General features: G+C 36.7%; 1 protein-coding gene across 2 annotated transcripts in view; it reads right to left on the reverse strand.

Annotated features, from left to right (window-relative positions):
* Positions 1–4,874: 4,874 nt before the first annotated feature.
* Positions 4,875–23,037, reverse strand: part of LOC139941949 (sodium/calcium exchanger 3-like) — a 74,122-nt gene continuing 55,959 nt past the window's right edge. For both annotated transcript variants that reach the window (XM_071938595.1, XM_071938594.1), the window contains 11 exons: positions 17,355–17,507; positions 16,360–16,522; positions 15,637–15,760; positions 14,710–14,839; positions 13,963–14,056; positions 12,631–12,712; positions 12,056–12,178; positions 11,287–11,362; positions 10,156–10,309; positions 9,465–9,640; positions 4,875–8,786 (listed from right to left, as the gene is read on the reverse strand). In XM_071938595.1, coding sequence (XP_071794696.1) covers positions 8,667–8,786; positions 9,465–9,640; positions 10,156–10,309; positions 11,287–11,362; positions 12,056–12,178; positions 12,631–12,712; positions 13,963–14,056; positions 14,710–14,839; positions 15,637–15,760; positions 16,360–16,522; positions 17,355–17,507 — 1,395 coding nt within the window. In that variant the 3' untranslated portion in view covers positions 4,875–8,666. The remainder of the gene's footprint in view (positions 8,787–9,464; positions 9,641–10,155; positions 10,310–11,286; positions 11,363–12,055; positions 12,179–12,630; positions 12,713–13,962; positions 14,057–14,709; positions 14,840–15,636; positions 15,761–16,359; positions 16,523–17,354; positions 17,508–23,037) is intronic.

Genomic DNA, 23,037 nt, shown 5'->3' on the forward strand with positions numbered 1-23,037 from the left:
GTGAAATTGGGCTAAAATCAGACAAATTTGCAGGGGGTAAGCCTTGCATTTAGGATGAAATTTAGCTACAATCAGTTAAAATTGCATGATTTAAGCCTTGCATTTTGGATAAAGTTAGGCTAAAATTTGGTAAAATTGCAAGAGGTAAGCCTTGCATGTTGGATGAAATTGGGCTAAAAATAAAAATCGCAAGGGATTAAAGCCTTGCATTTTGAATGAAATTGGGCTAAAACCAGATAAAATCGCAAGGGGTAAGCCTTGCATTTTGGATGAAAGTGAGCTAGAAAAAGACAAAATCGCAAGGGGTAAGCCTTGCAATTTTTATGAAATTGGGCTAAATTTAGTTAAAATTGCAAGGGGTAAGCCTTGCAGTTTGGAGGAAATTGGGCTATAATCAGTTAAAATTGCAAAAGAAAGCCTTGCATTTTGGATGAAATTGGGCTAAAATCAGATAAGTTCGGAGCCCTGCATTTTTTTATGAAATTCGGCTAAAATCAGCTAAAATCGCTTGGGGTAATCCTTGCACTTTTTTGTGCAACTAGGCTGAAATCAGACAATATTGCAAGAGGTAGGCCTTGCATTTTGGAAGAAATTGGGCTAAAATCAGTTAAAATTGCAAGGGGTAAGCCTTGCATAAATTGGGCTAAAATCTGATAAAATCGCAAGGGGTAGGCCTAAGCGTTGCAGCAGTTTTTAAATATAATTAGGCTAAAAGCAGATAAAATCACAAGGGGTAAGCCTGGCATTTTTTATGAAATTGGGCTCAAACCAGATAAATTGCAAAGGGTTTGAACCGGGCTTCAGTAAAATAAAATGATTGGTGCAGTGAAATTCGAACCGTGTGAGTACTATTGACAGCCCTCCTCTAACCACATGGGCAACGGTTCCCTTAGTCGTCGGGATTTCGGTTCCCTTAGCCGTCCGTAGAACCTTCAAAGTGATGACTAGGCCTACTTGAACGTTTTGTAAACAGCTCCACTTCCGCGAAATCTTAAACATTGTTGAGTTTCCTGTTCGTTGTTTCATCATTTACTCTCGAAAACAGGGCAAGGGAAGACAACGATGCAACAAAAAACAAGTTGACACACGTGACCATCAACTCCAGAAGAAAAAAAAAGGTAATTTGTTGTCTTCGAGTATGTCATCACTTCGAAACTCGTCTTTAATTATGAACTATGAAAACAGGACCGAACCTGTTTGTTGTATACACATACCGATGGATAACATTGCATTATTTTTCAAATATCATATTATTAAGAGAACCGTGTAGCCTGTGCGGTAAGAGATGGGCTTTCAATGCTACTGTCCCGGGTTCGATTCCCACTGCTACCAATATTTTCTTCTTTTACTAAGTCAAAATGCAATGCATTATTTAAGTAGTGTTTAAAATCACCTCCTAACACCAACGGGCACTGTGGCGACACGGTGCACTGGATCGTTCGCTTGCGTGCGTTCCAGAGCTGGGAGACCCGGTTCGAATCCCGCCCCGTACCATAGGGACATGACTTTTACTGCTAGCACCAGTAAGTGATTGGGGTCCGTCATGTCTCTCCCCAAATTAGGGTAGGATGATTATCCCGGGTCGGAAAGTAAAGGAGGGGCCGGGACTAGCCATCCCTTAAGGGTTCTAATGGGTGATCACCACGCTGGTTTCGATCAGACTTTGAGTCCCCTGAATGCCTGGTCTTCACTCTAACTAACTTTCTGCACAAATTTGTTTGAACTTTATAACATTTTTTAAAGACATTGACTGTGAATTGTTCAAATGTATTGTTTCCGCTTATTTTTAGGCAAAGCGGACCTAACAATTTCAGTCTAAAACAAATGAAAATAAATGTTCTAAAATTGTTGCCGAATTGTTTCTTTTCATAAAATTGGTCTGAAATTGAATAAAGTCTTGCATTTTTTTTTAAATAGAATTGGGCTAAATTCAGATAAAATTGCAAGGGTTCAGCCTTGCAATTTTGTTGATGAAATTGGGCTACAGTCAGATAAATTTGGAAAGGGTAAGCCTGGCGTTTTGATAAATTATTGCTAAAATCAGAAAAACTCGTAAGCCTTGCATTTGTTTATGAAATTAAAGAAAATCAGATAAAATTGCAAGGGGTAAGCATACGCCTTGCATTGTTTTTTTTATGAAATTGGTGTAAAATCAGATGAAATTACACGGGTTAAGCCTTGCATTTTTTATTTATTTTGGCTAAAATCAGATAACATTGCAACAGGTTAATTTAGCATTTAAAACAAAATTGCTAAAAATAATCATATAAACTCACAAGGGGTAAGCCTTGCAATTGTTATGAAATTGGGCTAAATTCATATAAAATTGCAAGGGGTAAGCCTTGCATTTTTGATGAATTTTGGGTGAAATCAGATAAAACCTCAAGGGATAAGCGTTGCATTTTTGATGGAATTGGGCTAGAATCAGATAAAATCGCAGGGGGTTAGTTTTTTATGAAAAAGGTCTAAAATCTGATAAAATTGCAAGGGTTAACCCCTGCATTTTTGATGAATTTGGGCTGAAATTAGATGAAATTGCCTTGCATTTTTGATGAAAATGGGCTAAAAATCAGATTAAATCGCATTGGGTAAGCCTTGCATTTTTGATGAATTTTTGCTAAAGTAGGCGTTGCATTATTTTTTTTATTGGGCTTAAATCAGATAAAATCGCAAGGGGGTAGTAAGCCTTGCATGTTTTCTTGAAATTTGTGACGAAACTGCAAGGCTGACTAACTTTATTGTTTTTTTTATATCGAATTTCATCCTCGTTTTTGTTTAGAAAATGTCCCTTTAACCAAATGTATAACGAAAATACAAGGAGTTGCCCCTTGTGACTTTATCAAATGTTTACCTCATTTTAAAAAGAAGTTTTGATCAATGATTGCTGACTGAGTATGTTATCATAAAAGGTTTGCCGTTTGCACTTGTAAACTACCGAAATACTTGTAATATTTGAATACTCTCTTCAATTCAGTATAAAACATTATGCACTGCTGGCGTTTTACTTGCCGTGGGTAAGCGGGAACTTTTCGATGGGTAATTTCTACAAAGTACTTTAACAAGAAGGCAAAATCTGCCCCAGGAAAAAAAAACAAAAAAAGTTGAACGTAAAACGTACTGGAATTATAATCATCTTATTAAAAGAAGACCTCAACTTCAACATACAAACTCATGTTATTGCATGACCATTTAATTTTAATTCTGAACTTAAAGAGGCAAACTCCTTAATCCTGAAAACAATTGCAACGTTTTATACACAGGCGAAAATGTCGGTCCAATTATAATACATCTTCCTTAGAAAAAAAACAACAAAAAAACTATAAGCAACTCATTATGGTCTTCCCCCACTGGAAATGAATATGTATCTGGTTTTTAATCACTAATAACGGGACAAAGAAATGAAAAGTGCTACTTCATGGTGCTCTGAACTTTGACCTGAGAGATAGCCACTTAAAAATGAGCTATGTTAAAAGAGGAGGGCACACAATTTGCTCCAACCCGTGGCAAGTTGACAATTTTATGCACCACATTGCTCAGGCAAAGCACAATAATAGCACTTTTTAAGACCCTTGACACTGTTGGTAATTGTCAAAGACAAGTCTTCTCCCTTAGTGTATCTCAACATATGCATAAAATAACAAACCTGTGAAAATTTGTACTCAATTGGTCATCGAAGTTGCGAGATAATAATGAAAGAAAAAATAACCCTTGTCTCTCGAAGTTGTGTGATTTCAGATGCTTGATTTCGAGACCTCAAATTTTAAACTTATTGTCTCGAAATCAAATTCGTGGAAAATTACTTCTTTCTCGAAAACTACGTCACTTCAGAGGGAGCCGTTTCTCACAATGTTTTATACCATCAACCTCTTCCCATAACTCGTTACCAGTAAGGTTTTATGCTAATTATTATTTTGAGTAATTACCAATAGTGTCCACTGCCTTTAAATAAAATTCGTATGGTTTTGAAGGATAGATGCACTACACGCACATGTATATTGTGATATGGTGTGAATGAACATACACAGCACACAGTTCTGTGCACACTGCAGCTATGTGACCGTGTGACCGTATACACAACATGCGCGGGCTTTAACACAGTTTGTGTTTTTTGACGGTTTCAACTTTATTGTTCATTAGTATGTGCACTTTTATAAACATAAAAAAATCGTAATGTTTTGAACTGAAAATATTTATGATAATATCAAGTGACCCACTCGAAAAATTCATCACTTCAAAGGCTTTCTTTAAAAACTGGCCCTAAACCTTTCGGAAACACATTAGCATAATCTGATCCAAGTTTTTATGCTAACAATTATTTTGAGTAATTACCAATAGTGTCCACTGCTTTTTAAATAAAACTGAATTATATTGTTTCAGCTCAAGCTGCAAAATCAATATTTGTTTCAGAAAACTGCATAAAAGTATGCAATTTTGGGGCAGAAAATTACCGGGAAAATCTACATTTTAATAATATAAACGAATTTTGTTGTTCATGAAACACATATGAATGTAGATATTGAATTGTAGCCAAAAATATTACTTCACCTTTAAACACCATGCACGTATGAAGATCTCTTTGGATCAGATAATGAAAAGTACTACATTAAATGCGGTTTGTAATCACTTGTTTTACCTTCGGCCAGCGATACTTGAATATTAAATTAATTTTTTTCAATGCACACAATTTACAACACGTATTGACAATTCCAAATGCAATTGTTGATCATAAAATAACTATACAGAGAGGCACTAAAATTCCATGTCCCCGACAAGGAGAGAATTATAACAGAAATAGAAAGAATTTATTGGGAAGCAGTCCCCCCCCCCCCACAAAAAAAAAATAAATAAAAAAATGAATAAATAAATTCATGTGCTTACCCTTTGAGATCATCAAATTTGTAATTTCATTATAGACACACTGTGAAAAATAGTGCGTTAAAAACTGTAAAAAGCTATTGAATGTCCGACTCACAAGAGGTGCACTTTAGGAACCCAAGTTGGTATCTGAAATTTTTGTTTTGTGTTTATGTCCATTCTGCTTAAAGGAACACTTAAATTCAGGAAAACCCTTTCAATTAAACTAAACAAATTGAAAAATAAAACAACCACAAAATATATTCACATTATTTTTTATCGAGTGTTCATTTCTGGCCACGGGAAGAGAAGACAAAAACAGTCATAAACATTGGATTTATATACATTTATTAAATAAAAACCAACTCTTTACAGCACACATGCAAAATAATAGACTTATGTTATGACGTCATTGACCGATAGTGAGGAACCTTACTTAAACCTCGTCGAGAGAGGGCGCTCTACTAAAAAATGACGTCATGTGCATAAGGCGTACACGTTTTGGGTGATTAAAGTTCATAATTTGATCAACATCTAATACTCTTTTTTGAAATCTGGTATTGAATTGCTCTGTTATATTGTACAAAATCACTCTTTAGTAAGTAGTGTTAGCACATTATTCCAATGTTTTTTGAGCGATGTCATGCAATACTTAAAAAATTACTTACAGCAAATCAAAACAGTATTTCATCAACAAGTATTATAATAATTTTTCAATATATATACATTTTCTTTCTCTTTTTTATACAATATAGCACACTAGGAAATTTCGCAATCAGTTGCCACGGTGGCAGGCCTAAAGATTCTTAAATAAAGTTTTGTTTTATCAATATGAAAAAAAATATATATTTACAATAGTGTATACAGTCCAGTTTCACTACAGAAAATATGTAAAATCTCTGAGAACTTGCACACATGCATAGAGTAAGTAGAATATTAATAAATATACACAGTCCACTAATGTGAAATCTTATTCTGAATGGCTTAAAATGCAGCTCTAAAATGGCTTCGCCAAGAAAGAGACTTGTTCGATGCCTCCCAACAAATAAATCTAACCACATTTTATACAACAGTATTGTTTGTATACAAATTTAGCTCAATATAAACTGAACTGCGTTTTGTTCCTTTTGGCCTCCTAACTGCAAATAATATTATTTTGTTCTTTAAAAGTGAGGTATTTTTTTATAAGCACACATTATCTATGACAGTGGATAACGGCAACACATTATTGTAGGTTCTACTCTTGACTCAATTTACTAGTGAGCCACCGTTTAAATCAATGTAAAAGAGGAACAACCTTCGTTAATTGCTCGTAGAAAGTAGACAGCATGAAGTTTGGTAACGGCAATGGTGGTCAAAGGGTACTTTTCAAATGTTTGTGGGTGTGCATGTCTAGTGGGGGAGGGGGCTGACAGTTGCATGCACATATATTTTCACTTCTTTATCGCAATGCCGCTTGCAGGAACATAGTCACCTTAAAGACAAACTGGAGAAACTTCTAGTGCACCTCGAGCTGAGATTTATGCAACAAAAAAGTGCTTCTGTGTGGGGTGGGAAGCTCTTGCAAACTTAAACAAATAAAATCAACAATATAAACCGTTCTGAATAGACTTTATTCCTGATGACGTCACAGTTTGTTTATCACTTTGCAGGAGACGCAGGGAACCAATGTTGAGTATATTCATAACAGTTGGAAATGCAGAGTACCAAGTGAAACAGCTGCACTTAAAAACCCTGGACACAATTGGTAATTGTCAAAGACCAATCTTCACAGTTGGTTTATCTCAACATATGCATTAAATAACAAACCTGTGAAAATTTGAGCTCAACCGGTCGTCGAAGTTGCGAGATATTAATTTAAACAAAAACACCCTTGTCGCACCATGGTCCACGAAGTTGTGTGCTTTCAGATCCTTGATTAAAATCAAATTCGTGGAAAATTACTTCTTTCTTGAAAACTACTTCACTTCAGAGGGAGCTGTTTCTCACAGTGTTTTGTACTATCAACCTCTCCCCATTACTCGTCATCAAGAAAGGTTTTATGATAATAACAATTTTTTAGTAATTACTAATAGTGTCCACTGCCTTTAAAGACATAAACAATTCTCGACGTCATCAGTACAGGAGTCAATTCTGAAATATGAGGCTAACATTATTTGTTCCGTCACGGTTGATATGAATGTGTACAAATCCATCCTAGCAATTACTTACTCAAGTTTGTCCTTAAATATATTATTATATATTTTCTAATAATATCTTAGAAGAATTCTATTCTGATAGTGGAATGTATTGACTCTTATTATAGAAATAGTACTTTCTATTACAATAAATAGTCGGCTACCTCTGCTAGATAAAAAGTATATGTTTGTTTCAATTGGCTAAATGTTGCTTCCCTTTACAACTGAACGACATTTCGTTTCATTTTGTTCATTATATCCAAACAAAAATGCTAGACTTAACTCTCAAATTCCACACTCAAATCAATGTAAAAGATTGGCTCGCATTTGCAAGCAATGTCAGTAACGATATAGTATATATATACTTGAGTAACAATAATCGTTGAACAACAGTAAAATACCTGATTGCATATTATATTGCCATTAGCATTCTATTTGAGCATGATATAATTAACTGACATTCTGAAAGTCGTCTAAAGTTTGTCTTATTAATATCGAAGTCTTATATAGCGCACGTATCTACCAAACAAGGTACTCTAGGCGCCGAGTGTAATAAACAAACTTGTTTGGTCTAGTGTAATAACACAATTACTCATAGGGTGTTCGGTGATATCCACTTCTTTTTGTTTTGAGCTTGATGACGTTTCTTTGAAAAACAGGAGCAAAAGTGTATTTCACTTACAGCTCTTGTTCCCTATGATCACATAGTGGTATAATTGCACAGTTAAACCTGATTGTCACCTGACTATTATCTCTCCACAAGTTGACGTTATTATAACAAAGTCTACCTCATCATCATTAGGCTTTGGTTGAAGCCTCCCTCCAGTAATTTTAATTATTTTCTTTCATTTGTCATCTTACTCCATGTCAAGCCAGTGTGCTTCGTTTTTGAAAGGGCACCGAGGCATTTTCTCCTTGGTAAAGGGCCACCAGTGAAGATATTGCAAATTTATACCAAAGGGCACCGAGGCAATAACCAGGGGGCATGGAGGCAATCGCCTGTGGTTGCCTCCATGAAGTATCATGCCTGCCGTGTTTTCTGTCTTCATGTGGTGATTTCATCTCTCCATCGTCTTGTTCGTTTTCCCTCTTCTTTTCCTGCTTGATCTTGGTCCATCCTATATCTTGCCATTCACTTGTTATTATATTATATCTTTCCGTCTTCATGTGGACAATTTCTCTCTAAATCGTTCTGCGTTCTCATCTTCTTCTCCTGCCTCTCATTGGTCACCTTGTTCTTAGTCCCCTTGGGTCTTTCTTAAATCATTTCTATACGTTCGCGCAGATAAGAACGCTTCATTTTAAACATCCCGGGCTTGGGATTCGTCATTGTTTTTCCTTCTTCCTAAATTCAGGATTTGTTCATAGATCTTTACTTTAATACACACTTGTGTCGAACTTAGCTGGGAGATAAAAATTCATAAGACTCGCAGCTCAAAATAACACCTGTAGCTCTTTGTGGTGTAAAGAAGCTGGCAGCGATATCCCATTATTAGTTACCGCTTTAGTTTCTTTCCTGAATTAGGGATCTATCCATAGATCTTTACCCTACAAGTTACTTGTAAGATACACAAATCCGCAATACTTGTAGCTCAAAATAAGACTTGTAGCTTCTTGTGGTGTATAACAGGTTGGCTAGATGAACGAATAGGATTTGAGTGTACACACCACAATGTACGACACCCACAGGAACGAGAGGAAGAACGCTGTGGCAAACTTGACGACCTTCTTTCCTCCAAGCTCCCCTCCAAGGAACTAAGCACATAAACAGAAGAAAAAAAAATCAAATAATAATAGGGACATTCACAACGCCGAAGATTGATCAGGGCACTCACAGCAAAGATTGAATGCCTATAATCTAAGTGGTATGTTTGAATTCAATCTTATCAATTGAAACTAATGATGACAACAGCGAACGATTTCGAAATGATCTTGATGAAAATGTCATCGTAGCCAGAGGCCGAATTAAGCTAATTTAAGATAATATATTAACAAATATTGAAAATTAAGCTGTGACCCGAAGGGATAGTCCCATCAATATCCCGGGTTTATACGGTATCCCCGTTTAGACATGGGGTTGCCACAAACTAAATATAAGAGTATAAACTAAATTAATAATAAAATATACGTTAAATTTGCGTTGGGGATGAAGAATATTAATTCTCCTGAAGACCAGCAGAGTAAACTGTTCGGAACGTCGAGACCAAACCACAAAAGAGATCTTACACATGGTTGTACCCGCAAGTCTTCTATTCATATTTATATTTATAGTTACTCTATTATTAATTACTAGGTACTTTCCTCAAGTCCTCTGAAAACAAATGATCGTATTTTTGTACACAGGATTCGGGAAAATACTGAGTAAACTCATGATTTTCCCGAATCCTGTGTATAAAGGGTAAAACTAAAACTAATAAAATTAAGAATAGGTACCTTTCTCCTGAGAATAAGCAGTATGATACAGGTAGATCCCATAGCAGTGAAGACGATTACTGCTAGATCCAGGTTACTCTGTTCCACTCTGAAGGGTTTACCGAAAGAGTTGGCATACATCGTACTGATCACCCACGGTAGACCCAAACCTAGAAAGACATTGACGCTATTACTCCCTAAAAGAAAATTGAAAACATAAAAAAATAAATCATAATTTTGTTGTAACCAACTCAGTTAAATGCAATTAGAAATTAGAAATGGCTGTTTCAAACTGCTTACTACCCTTACAGACATATAAATGAAAATGAATAATGGCCTGACGTTTTCGACCCTAGCAGAGTATTGGTGGAAGGGTAACAAAAAATACACATTAAAACATAAAATGATGTTATAAACCACAAAGGAAACTGACTGGGTAGATTGAGAAAACAGGGACTGCAAACGAAAAGGGCTGAGTAGCTTGGTTGGCAGAGCGCTGCGAGTTTATTCGGTAGTTCAAAATTTTTAACACTTTGGAAGTACAACAAATCGCTTAGCAGAAACAGGTTACCAGCCCTAATTACTTTAAGTTTTCATACAATCTTGTGGATGGTCCCCAACTAAATATTTGCTTAGTAAAGACATTTCGTCAAGCAGTTTTTTGTCAGCTTTTAAAACATCTTGAAGAAATTCGGTCATGATTACAACTCACCAGTAATATTGCCAATAGCGGCATCTGCGTACTGGTCGTGAACGGCTGCCGTGCGGCTGGCGAAGGCGTCTGGTACACTGGTACCCAGGGCAATAATGGTGATGCCTGCTACACTGGCTCGTAGGTTGATCACACAACCCAGGAGGGTACCAAGCTGAAATTGTTGGCAAATACAAAACTCATAAATAAATAATAAAACAAAATAACACAAATAAAAATGGGTAACTGGCAACATAATGACATTTTTGATGATCGCAAGAGACAGTTCTTACCAAACATTAAAGAAAGAGCCCTCCTCTCTCACTATGTAACATAGCTTTTTCACTCATTAACAACTTATCTATTAACGTTTTGTCTGTATTGTCCTTGTTACGTCGGTGGATTTTTTTCCCGTCTTAATGAAGACTGTTTTTTAACAAGCCTCTTGCAGCCTCATGCTCTCGCTCCTCTCTTGTACATAGTTAATTCCTAGATATTTATCAATTATTTGCTTTAACATTATATTATTTTGTATACTTATATAATGCGCTTTTGTTTTTGTTACCTTTTATGTACTGTTCAATTCTCATAATTGTACTATTCAAACACGAGTATGAAATAAGCATCTTATTGAATTTGAATTGAATTGAATTGAATTGAATTGAATTGAATTGAATTGAATTGAATTTAATTTAATTCAATTTAATTTAATTTAATTGGTAGAACAAATTTGATGGTGTATATTATCAATGCGGTTATTTCATCTCAAACTCTTTTTAAGTAAACTGGAATATTCTTTCTTACACATATTTTTTTTTTTGCGGTAACACCAAGTATGTATCTACTTGCCAGGTTGTTAGAGAACTTTCTTGCTTTATTCTACTACCGCGGAGTATAAGTTGTTCGGGGGTTCAGGAGACTTCTCAGTTCTGAATAGAACTGTTCTGCTTTTCAACTATTACCAGGGCGGATGGTATAGAAAATAGGCTGGGACTTTTACTTTAGCTTATAGGATCGTGATTAACTGCACTACCGCGGAGTCAGTTCTTAAGTTAGTTTCCATGATAATTGTTTGTTGTTGTTGTTGCTGTTGTTGTTGTTATTGTTGTTGTTGTTGTTGTTGTTGTTGTTGTTGTTGTTGTTGTTGTTTACCTGTTCTACTAAAGCTGTTAGCACACCAATGCAAATGAGGGAGAGTACAAATGCTGGCCAGCCGCCCGCAACACTCCTGCAAAAAATACCACAGACAATAATTTTAAGTTCCCAACCAAAGATCAGGTAGTGAAAAGTTGTTAAAGTTTGATCCTAGAAGACGTTTCCAATAAAATAAAATAAAACTTAGGAACATATACAGCTACATGTAGGTCATGGCTAAATGGTCCAGTGCATCAGTCTCAATTGTTGGTGGGTAAAGACACTGGACACTAGACACCTTAGAAGGTGCTAACTAATTGGGTCTCAGAATTCATCACTGCAATGACATATCTTTCTGAAAGTTTGTATATACTCAGCGCCTTGAGTACCTTGTTTGCTAGATACGTGCGCTATATAAGACTTCAATATTATTATTATTCTCACTTGGTGTATCCCATCATGTTCATTATTAAAATAAAAACTTGTAGAAATTGAAGTAACAAAAGATTAATGAAAAAAAAAACACTTGCACATCTTTGAGTGTTTTCAGATGCATAATAAAAGGCTTCAGGCCTGAAGTTTTTTTATTATTTGAGTGAGAGATTACACCTCTTTCACAAAATCAACTATGTAACTTCAGAGGGAGCCGTTTCTCACAATGTTTTACGCTGTCAGCAGCTCTCCATTGCTTGTTACCAAGAAGTATTATGGAAACATACTGGAGTGTTACAAAACTTGTCCAATGCATGTATAGAGGGATTGGGTTGAGGGAGGGGGGAGGGCTTACCTTGGTGGGATGAGTGAGAAGATGACTTTCCAGAGGAATGTGATGAAATGAAGAAGGTAGTCCATCTTGGCCGGCGGGATCTCATTGCCCTGTTCATCTTGGTCTCCTCCTACAGTCATTGCACTGATGCGAGAAAGAATAACAATCATATAGAAACATTGAGTTATATAATCAGTCACTGATGCAACTATGAGCCAAACAAGGGTGTTTTTAAGTGCTTTCTTTAATTAAAACAACAAACAAACATTTGTTTGTAATTTTACTTGCAATTCGGCTGATGCTGCGATTTGTAAATGTGTATAAACAAAACCATTGGTAAATGAATGAATAAAAACTGCTTTGATTTTGTATTTATCCGAAAAATGGCCTTGTGAAAAAGCCATGTTTAGCAGGAATAAAGTGAAATAGGGAAATCGGTCCCGAGAGAATGTCAGTGCCCCCTTGGGAAGTTAATTCAAAACATGGCGCTATGAGAAGAGGGTCTGTACATAGTTTACCGTGTGGGGACAGAATCCCTTGCCGAAACAGTTTTATGAATCTAATGGGCAAAAAAAAAAAAAAAAAAAATGGCGTACCTTTTGACCTGGCCCAGCCATGTTTCCTCTTCTTCCTCAGAGTTATCTGCATAGAAATTAGCCAGCCTCTCATTGATATCATCTGGACAGGGGAAAAATAGTAAAGATTTCACCGATGAGACTCGTTCACCTTTTCCCTAAAACCACTATGCAAAGTAATACTACAATAATATACATGTACTTGTTGTATTATTATTTGCATAGTATAGTCATAAAGTTGATCTATAACATACTTAAAAGTAAACAGTAAACTGTCAAGAAAAAAGCTGTGTGTACGCCTGTGAGCAGAGAAGCAACTATGTTTTGAGTTAACGAGTACTGTAAGATTGCATTTTGCATATTTATAGTCATAAAGTTGATCTATACCACACTTAAATGTAAACCGAAATCGCCAAGTATCAAGCTGTTTGTACTCCTGTGAGCAGAGAAGGAACTATGTTTTAAGTACATAAAGGCACATCTAACACCAGATAAAGATGGTACTGCAAAAAAAGCTCTCTCCTAAAACAATGGAGAAGCTTCCAACTTCAAGAAATAACTGAACTATATGTCACTCCCAAAAAGACACCAGAGCAAAAATGCAGGGACTTATTTTACTGATTAATTTTCCATATTTTGTCAAATCATAATCTTTTTCTAGCAGTGAATTTAGTTAAATATTTGTCGGGGGCTGTTGTCAGAAACTGTATTTATAGGAACATTATCTCAGGATTATAATAAATATTAACAAACGTTCAATCTGCGTTGAAATTAATGATGCAGTATGGTGTGTAAAGCTGCTTTCAAAGACAACATTGATACACGCAGAGAAAATGTACACCTTCTAACCTCAGGCCGTATCCGAGTTGGTAACTACAGCTATGGCTCTGACTTTTTTTTATTAAAAATGTTTTTATGAGAATATTTTATGATATTGTGTTATGAGTGCTTAACATCGCAAGGCCAGATGGCCACTTCAAGGTGAGGGCTTCACTAAACTGATTTCGGCTGTCGTTCCTAAAAATACACTGTCACCAAGGGCACTTTTGTACTCCTGGGGCCAAAACAGTTCGTACATAGGCATTTGTCTCATCCACTATAGGATTTTGGCTGGTAGAGCAAAATGCACTACTTTCCATGAAGCAGTTATGGTCAAAGTGTCATGACCGTGGACAATCGAATACTGCTGCTGACAATACAGAGCTTGGGTCCGGTAAACTAGACCACTCGACCAAGACAAGCCACTGTTGCTTATGACGTCATACATTCAACGCATGTTGTCTAGCCATAGCCGCAGCTGTAGCCGCTAATCAATCTATAAGACCTTTAAATTAAACCAAGACTGTGACTTACCGGTAGCACAATTGACCACTGCTGCACTGTGTTCACCGAGATGGGCTCCCAGACTTGGATTCCGTAGGGTGATCACGAAGTTCTTATTAGAGCCCTGGACGTGAATATAAACAAGCAAACAATGAATTTGAAAATAAACTTAAAAAAAAACCCATTATGCTATAGCTTAAAGGAACATTACAGAATTGGTTTTGCTAACAAAACAGTTGCTGGCAGTGTAAGCACTTTATGTAATCCATCATAAACATAAACTGACAAACCTGTGGGGGTTTGAAATCGGTTGGCCATCTGGGTCTCGAGAGAATAATGAAAAACCGATTTCAAATTTTGCATTGCATTGATGCCAAAACAAAAATGAATAAAATGCTGATCGATAAACTCCAAAAGCGAAATTAGATTATTTATTTCGCATCAAATATGACATTTCAGACAGAAATATTTCAAAGGATGTTTTCACTTATCATCATCATTAGACTGTGTAAGTGTGTAAGTTTTATGTAAATCTGTGATCTTCACGATTTGGGTTTGTAACCAATTCTGTAACGTTCCTTTAAACAATTATTTTGAGGTTGACAAGTAAAATGTTGAGAATTTGCAATAAATTGTTATCATAAGTTACATCCTGCTTGGTCTCGTTCCCTTTTCAGGCAAACAGTTTTAATGGGGATACAAATGAGCATTTTCGTTCCACTGTTAAGATAAATAAACCAACTATAATATAAAAATGCATGCAAGAATAATAGGTACCTTGGGCTTTTTGTTGACGTCAATTTCAAGTTTCTTTGAGGTTTCTCCGTGTTCGAATTTCAGCGTGCCCGTAGTTGCCCTGAAGTCGATGTTTTCATTGATTTCTGGTCCTCCCCGTGCCGTTCCATCCCTGAGAAGTTAGTTAATATAATTTATTTATTTATTTTAAAAAAAAATTCATAATTATTGGCGATAAAGAATACTATTTTTTGTTTTTACCCATACACCGAAGTGTTTTAGCACTGTATACTCGGTACTCTCCGAGTCCTGTGACAAAAAATATCACAGGCATGTTACTGGGGCGGGATTCGAACCCACGACCCTTGCAATGCAGTGTCTTACCAACTAGACTACACTGCTCTAGAATTGCAAGGGTCATGGGTTCGAATCCCATCCGAGTAACATGCCTGTGATATTTTTGTCACATGACTTGGGAAAGTACTGAGTATACAGTTCTAACACACATTGGTGTATGGGGGTAAAAACCAAAATTAATATTTTAGACATTATTACTATTCACAATGATAACAAGTTGGACAGGGGCTGTCAAACTACACTAAATGATACAAACTTTGATTTCAACATTTGCCGTCAGAGGTCACAACTATATCAGTTTTCTTTGTTTCATGCATTTGTACAAATTATTTTTATCTCATAGAGATTGTATCTTTCTGACTGAGGTTAATGGATACTTAATTTTACTGAAACAAGTTTGATCAAAAAGGTTTACTGTCCCTTTAGAATGGGAAATACATTCACTAACGACAACTGGTAGCCAAGATTGGAATGCACACCATTTATTGCAGAAATTTTTTAATTTAATCTTAAATGTTTGGTTCTCACCAAACGTCATCACTTCCTTCCTGAACATGGATGTTTTGTTGGGGTCAGATGTCAACTAAACAATCGTGAATATTAATAACTTACATTGTTCCGTAATGTAATGTGACTGCACCGTCACTACCGTTGATCCGTGTTACTGTTGCCGTGACTAAACCTTTTTCCATGTCGGCCATGTAGTTTGCATTGTCAAAGGAAAATTCCCCAGGAACTGCAAGGCGGAAACAAACAAAGTTCTTAAAGGCTCTGGACACGTTTGGTAATATTATTTGTCAAAGAACAGTATTATCACTTGGTGTATCCCATATGTAGGGCCTATGATTAAAATAAGAAATCTGTGGAATGGCAACTCAATTTGTTCATCGAAGTTGCAAGAGAATAATAATTTAAAAAAAAAAACAAGTCGCACAGATTTGTGTACTTTCAGATTCCGAAATAAAAAAAACTACGGTAGTAGAACATAAAGCAAGATATTGGTTCTCAAAATAACATAATCTACTCAGCAAGTACACATTGTGTTACTGCGCAAACCAAATAATATTGATACCTCACAATGCTATATGCCCCAAATACCTTCTTTAGTTCTATAGCAACTTTTGTCCTTGGTCGCCAGGTGCCGCACACCTGTGCGGCACCTAAATGTAGCCCGAGCCCTAGGTCCGGGCTACATCTAGGTACATGTTTGGGGCTACATTTAGGTCAGGCTACATTTAGGGCTCGGGCTACATTTAGGTGCCGCATAGTCGCCATTGTGAAATTCTTTTTTTAAAGATGTAAACCATTTGTGAATGAATGAAAAATAATACTGACCATCGTCATCAATGATGGTGACTCGGGTCAGACTAGGGTCGCCCAGCGCTCCTCCTCCGTCTGGGTTCTTCAAGATGACATAGAAGTCCATGTTATTCTCGTACTGATTATCATTGACAATGGGGATGGTGATCTTCTTATGCCACTCCATCTCATTGAAGACCTAACAATAAAATAATAATAATAATAAGAGTGGCGTCTTATAATATAGCGCGCAAATCCAACACCCAGTGACGCTCAAAGCGCTTTAAAGACATTGGACACTTTCGGTAAACAGTGTTTTCCAAAGGCCCATACTTCGTGTATCACAACTTCTACATAAAATAACAAACCTGTGAAAATTTAGGCTCAATCGGTCATCGGAGTCGGGAGAAAATAACGGGAAAACCCACCCTCGTTTCCGCACGTTTCGCCGTGTCATGACATGTGTTTAAAATAAATCCGTAATTATCGATATCGAGAATTGATATTGTTTTCATGAAATAATATTTCAAGACAAGTCTTTCACCATAACCTTCTGTAAAACCTGTAAGTTATTTGTAAATCTGTGAACTTTTACTTTTTTTTCTGTACCGAATGTGTCCAATGGCTCTAACATACACTGCAGGTTATGTTGGACTACGTTCGAATTATGAGACATAATAAACTAAGGCCTACTCCTTTTACATATCACCATGAAATGGTTTACAAGGTGCTGTGGCGCAATATGCTTCCAATCAAACCAGGAACACCGGGCGAACCCCTTCTCTACTTAGCATTTGCACAGGCTTTTGTTAACTTACATTACACAACACACGGAACAAACGGCTTTACGTCCCATCCGAAGGACGAAGAATCATGGTTTTAATTTAAAAGTGACTGGGACTCAAATCCACACACTGCTGATCAAAAACATCAGCCGCAACCACAAGCGACTCTATTATGATAGCGGCTCTATGAAGCTGAGCCATGAAGGTCTTGGCAAAAGACTAGTTCAGCCGTTGATTGTCACTCACCAGAATTCCAGTGGTATACTTGAATTCAGTCGTGTGCTTCGCGGTCCCTTCTCTGGTCTCGTAGGCAACGCTGACCACAGACCTAAAATAGGACTCGTCATCTTTCTTTGACCTGTCATCTCGTACTTCATACGCCGAGGCCTTTCCATTGTCCTGTAAATAATTATAATAATAGAATAATAATAACTAGTTCTTATTAGCAGCGCATTTTACAGATGCCGTATCAATGTGCATGCCCTGTCTCAGCTCCAAGGTTTCTCAACAATATCGACCTCTACCATCGCAGATACACTTTAATACCCCTGGGTGAAGAGACGCAATTATTGTAAAGCATCTTGTTCAAGGACTCACACTCTGATGAAGTTTTTGGGGCGAACTTGCATGAAAAAAAAAAATGAAAAACAAATTTAAACACCAGAACTTGAATTCGATGCCCTTAACCGCTAGGCCATGACACCCTAGGCCCAACAATAATAAGACAAGAATAAGAAGAAAACTTCATAAACAATGATAATAATGCTAAGGCATCGGCAGAAATATCTATTCATGGAAAGGCTTTTTTTATAATTATTCCTGTAAAAAATATTGGGGAAAAATAGAAACAAATAACAACAACAGTCGAAATTGTTAAAAAATCATAACAATTATATTAACTTTAAGGCATCGGCAGAAATATCTATTCATGGGGAATTTAACAATTAAACAAAATTTAATCAATAAACCAGACAAAGAACCCTAAATTCGAAAGACAGAATAAGTCACAGTAAACCGCCATATCTACAGAAATTCACATATTCTTATGAAGCTGTTGTATTATTTATCGCATGCGACAAACCCATAGAAACCAAACTGAATCTAATTTTACTATAGTATAACATATGGTCTCTTGGATTTCTTAAGCCGACTTCACAAAAGCAGACACGAAAGGGCTCCTTCGGTCAGCGGTTTTGTTTACTTATCAACAAAAGGGTTTCTAAGGAACCGATGCCGACTTGGCAACCAAGACTTTTGTATCAATTTTAATAACTAATCTAATCATCATAAAAATATTGAAGAGGTTTAATCAAATTTCTGCTCTTCTTTGTTATGTATGGTCAAAGTACGAGCAATGAAAGTGTATGCGGTTTGGTGAAGCGTTTTTCGACTGTATATACAAATAAAATAGAAGGGGAACCGAAGAATATAAGATATATCTTTTTTATAAAATGTAAACAAAATCAAATGGGGGTCGCAAAGGGGTTGTGTTGCTGTCACAAAGAACAATGTAGAAAACATGGACACATGGTGTCTTGAAAATTGTATCTTGTAAATTGACTGCAAAGAAAGTATGTATGATTTGAAAACTTGATAATTTTATATTCATAAATACCTCAGACAGTTTCGCTATTCCTACCAAGCGCGTCACTTGGGTGTGTATAAACCTTTGTTTATGACCAGTAAAAAGTGTTGAAACATGGGCGTGACACGAAGACAGTTTCTTCATTCCTATTGTTCGAGAGAAACGGCCGGGACAGTTGTGCCACATCACGCGATACGCGCGACGCGCACAGCATTCCCTTATAAGGAGTTGTTTTACCCGAGGGCCTTACCATTTCATAGCTGGAGGGGTGTTTTGTTGAAATAAATCATTGAACAATTATAATTTTTTTATTTATTTTACTTTTTGACCAAAAGTGTTGATGTTTTTTGACCGAAAACGGTAGTTATGAATGGGAATCAAAGTGTGTAGAATCGGTTTACAACTAGTGGTTTAAACCCGCCGAGGTCTGGTTCTTGATAATTTACCTCGACTTCGTCTCGGTAAAATTATCAAGAACCAGGCCTCGTTGGGATAAAACCACTAGTTGAAAACCTCTTTACCACACGTTGATTCCCTTATTTAACTTTAGTAAGGTTTACAGTAACACCACACATGTATGCATGAGTAGAATCGGAAATGCTGAATGGAGGAAATACAATCGAGTAAGGTTTGTATATCACCATGTACACTTGAGTAGGATTAAAACACCATGGTCATGAAATCTTATTTGAGTTCTTAAACTTGGTTCTTACACCTCCATGGTTCTTATAAAGAAAAAAAAATCATTATCTTTACGTTTGTATCCGTATGCTCTATTCGTCTTCAGGTATCTTGTATGAAAAACCCATCACCTCAACATTGGCAAGGTTGGGACAATAAATTTATGCCTGGCACTTAGGTAATTATTGATCGATTTGTTCCAAATTGATTATTAATTTTCCCAATTTGCTTCTTACGGTCAGGTAGGAAATTGTGTCTGCGAAGGTTTTTTTTCTCAGCAAAAACGCGACCGTCTCTCTACCTTCAACAAAACGGTTGCCCGGAGTATTGAACCAATATATCGGGATGTAAACGATTTTACATGGTTTGATATAATTTGGTTTTTACCGTTGCACCAATTGTTTTTAAGCACTGTACTCAGTACTTAAAGGCAGTGGACACTATTGGTAATTACTCAAAATAATTATTAGCACAAAACCTTTATTGGTGACGAGTAATATGGAGAGGTTGGTGGTATAAAACATTGTGAGAAACGGCACCCTCTGAAGTGCCATAGTTTTCGAGAAAGACGTAATTTTCCATGAATTTGATTTCGAGACCTCAGATTTAGAATTATTTTGAGGTCTCGAAATCAAGCATCTGAAAGCACGCAACTCCGTGTGGCAATGGTGTTTTTTCTTTCATTATTATCTCGCAACTTCGACGTCCGATTGAGCTCAAATTTTCACAGGTTTGTTATTTTATGTATATAATGAGATACACCAAGTGAGAAGACTGGTCTTTGACAACTACCAATAGTGTCCACTGTCTTTAAAGGCACTGGACACAATTGGTATTATTGTCCAAGACAAGTATTCTAGCTTGGTGTTTCCAAACATGCATAAAACAACAAATCTATGTTAATTTTCACTCAATTGGTCATCGAAATACATGAGAACAATGAAAGAAAAAAACACCCTTGTTGCAGAAATGTTCTGCTTTCAGAATGACTAAAATGGCCTCTGGCCAGAAGTATTTTAAAAATTTAGTGACAGATTACATCTTCCTCAAAAACTGCGTTGTCACTGCAAGTTTCCATTTGAGTGGATATCATATTTGGGGAAAGGGGGGGGGTGGCTTTGCGGCGTCACTCTGCCTAAGCAATATTTAAAATAAAGAGTTTTAATTGGTGTCTCTCTATATTACTCAAAATGATGCTTCAAAATTGCGCTTTGTTTTTACTCGCAATTCATTACTTTTCACAAAATGGTGCTTCGCTTTTGCCTCGCAATTAGAATTAGAACGAAATGATGTTCGATGGTGTGTCATTTCTACAAAGTTTTGTTGCCAGTCATTACCCGAGATCATTTCTATATTCGGCAGAACTTTTGTCTTGTTCTGCTCGCATATAAGAAAATGTGTTTAGTCTCTATGTGCCATTCTTTTTCGTCAAACTAAGATCTTGTTTTGTTTCTTTTATATCAGGAGTGTGTTTTGTTCTCTTGGGACTTTGATCAATGTCGCATTATCTTTTCACAGTCCTGTCTCCTTTAGGAGTGTAGTCTGTTCTCAAGAGGCTTAGATCGAAGTTACTTTATCTTTTCACAGTCCAGTTTTTTTGTCGCTGCTCAAAAAGACATCTTGGCATTTCTATAATTAAGTTTTGTTCCTGGTTGATATAATCACATTATGACAGTGACTCGTTGTGTTGGTGCAACATAGCGTTATAATAAACCAACACTAGTTTATATCATCGCCGGCAGTTTCCAAAGTGCAAAAAAAGTCATATCTTCAAAATCCTAATAACAGCGAAGTGACAGCAATTAAAACTCTTAAATAAAACCATGACATGGATCAGACAGAACGCCGCCGCAAAGCCCCCCCCCCCCCCCCCCACTCCTTTCCCCAATAATGATATCCACTCAGATGGAAACATGCAGAGACAATCGGATTGAGAAACCGTAGATGAAGGACAATGCCACGAGAATATTTCATAATAAATTGATCACGTAACCAAGACAACCGCATTTTTATTTTTCCAAGGAGAGGTAAATAATACAATATGGCTTCTGCTGAGTGCTGGGGCTGTTGACACACACAGTGAAAGTGTCACAGCATGGAACTCGCAGCACAAACAAAAAACGTATATGACGGTTCATTTGCATACAGTTAATGTGTAAAATGAAGTGGTAGGCATGATCTATGAGTCGGATCAACTAAGATAATTTACTCATGGTCTTTGAAGCCATGCATGAGAGAGGACTCAGTTGTGCATGAACATCACCATGCACCCAAACATTATCTCTAATTTTGGACTCTTTTCGATAGTAAAAGAAAAGCAACCGCAAAACAAAACAAAATGGCAGATACTTTATGATAGACTCAAAGACCCTTTGTGACTGTGGGAAACAGTTGAGAACACAATTTCAGTAGATATTCATGACATTAACTTTGGACCATTTTCTCGTCGGGCGGAAGTTAAAGACATTGGACACTATTAGCAATTGTCAAAGACTAGTCTTCACAATCGGTGTATCTCAACATGCATAAAATAACTAACCTGTGAAAATTTGAGCTTAATCGGTCCTCGAAGTTGCGAGATATTAATGAAAGAAAAAACACCCTTGTCGCACCATGGTCGAAGTTGTGTACTTTTAGATGCTTGATTTCGAGACCTCAAATTCTAAATCTGAGGTCTCAAAACCAAATTTGTGGAAAATTACTTCTTTCTTGAAAACTACGTCACTTCAGAGGGAGCTGTTTCTCACAATGTCTTATAGTATCAACCTCGCCCCATTACTCCTAATCAAGAAAGGTTTTATGATAAAAATTATTTTGAGTAATTACCGATAGTGTCCACTGCCTTTAAAGGGATACGATTGTTAATCACCCTCAAAATTAATGATTGGTTAAAAGTCTACAGCAGAGTTTGTCTTGAGATTGGACAAGATTGTCTACACAAAGATCAGCCATTAAAAACAGCTCCCTTCATTTGTATTGGTTCATCTATTGTATTGTATTGTATTGTATTGTATTGTATTGGGATGATTAATATTATAATTTGATAGCAATTAGTAGAAGAACTTATTGCATAGAAAAATTGATTGCTTGTATGAAATGTGCACGAGAGCTTGTGTTGTGCTGTATTGCAAAGCGCCCCCTCTCTCCCGATTTCCACAGGGAGATGTAATGTCCATGGATGATTTACAATTTAATTAATGGACAAGGCAGCATATTTATCTTGTGGTTATCACCACATTGTGACGGGCAATCAGTCAAGGTGACAACAGACGATGTTATCAGACGGCTGCTTAAAATATTGGCCGTCTTTGCATGCAGAGAGAAAGAGCGAGGAATACTGCAGGGATTTGTTGATTACGATCGTCTGGTTTGGGCGAGCATTGATGGCCTGGCATGAAGGCCGACAAGGATGAAAACATAATGTCAGCGAGGACCCGAGAGGTGAAGTTAAATTGGTTCAGAAATCGGCGAGAAAACCATAAGGACGTATTGTATGAGGATGATGTCAACATAGACCTTATCGTAGTTACTCTGGGGTGCGTTTTGGCAGCGGTAACCAAAAACTGTTTCGGTTGTTGGTCGTTGGTTCTGCTGTTCAGACTAAACGATAACTGAGTTGTGAGCTCGGTTACCGTTTTGGCTATGACGTCAGAAACAAGTATT

The sequence above is a fragment of the Asterias amurensis genome, chromosome 9 (assembly GCF_032118995.1).
Source record: "Asterias amurensis chromosome 9, ASM3211899v1".
Lineage (NCBI taxonomy): Eukaryota > Metazoa > Echinodermata > Asteroidea > Forcipulatida > Asteriidae > Asterias > Asterias amurensis.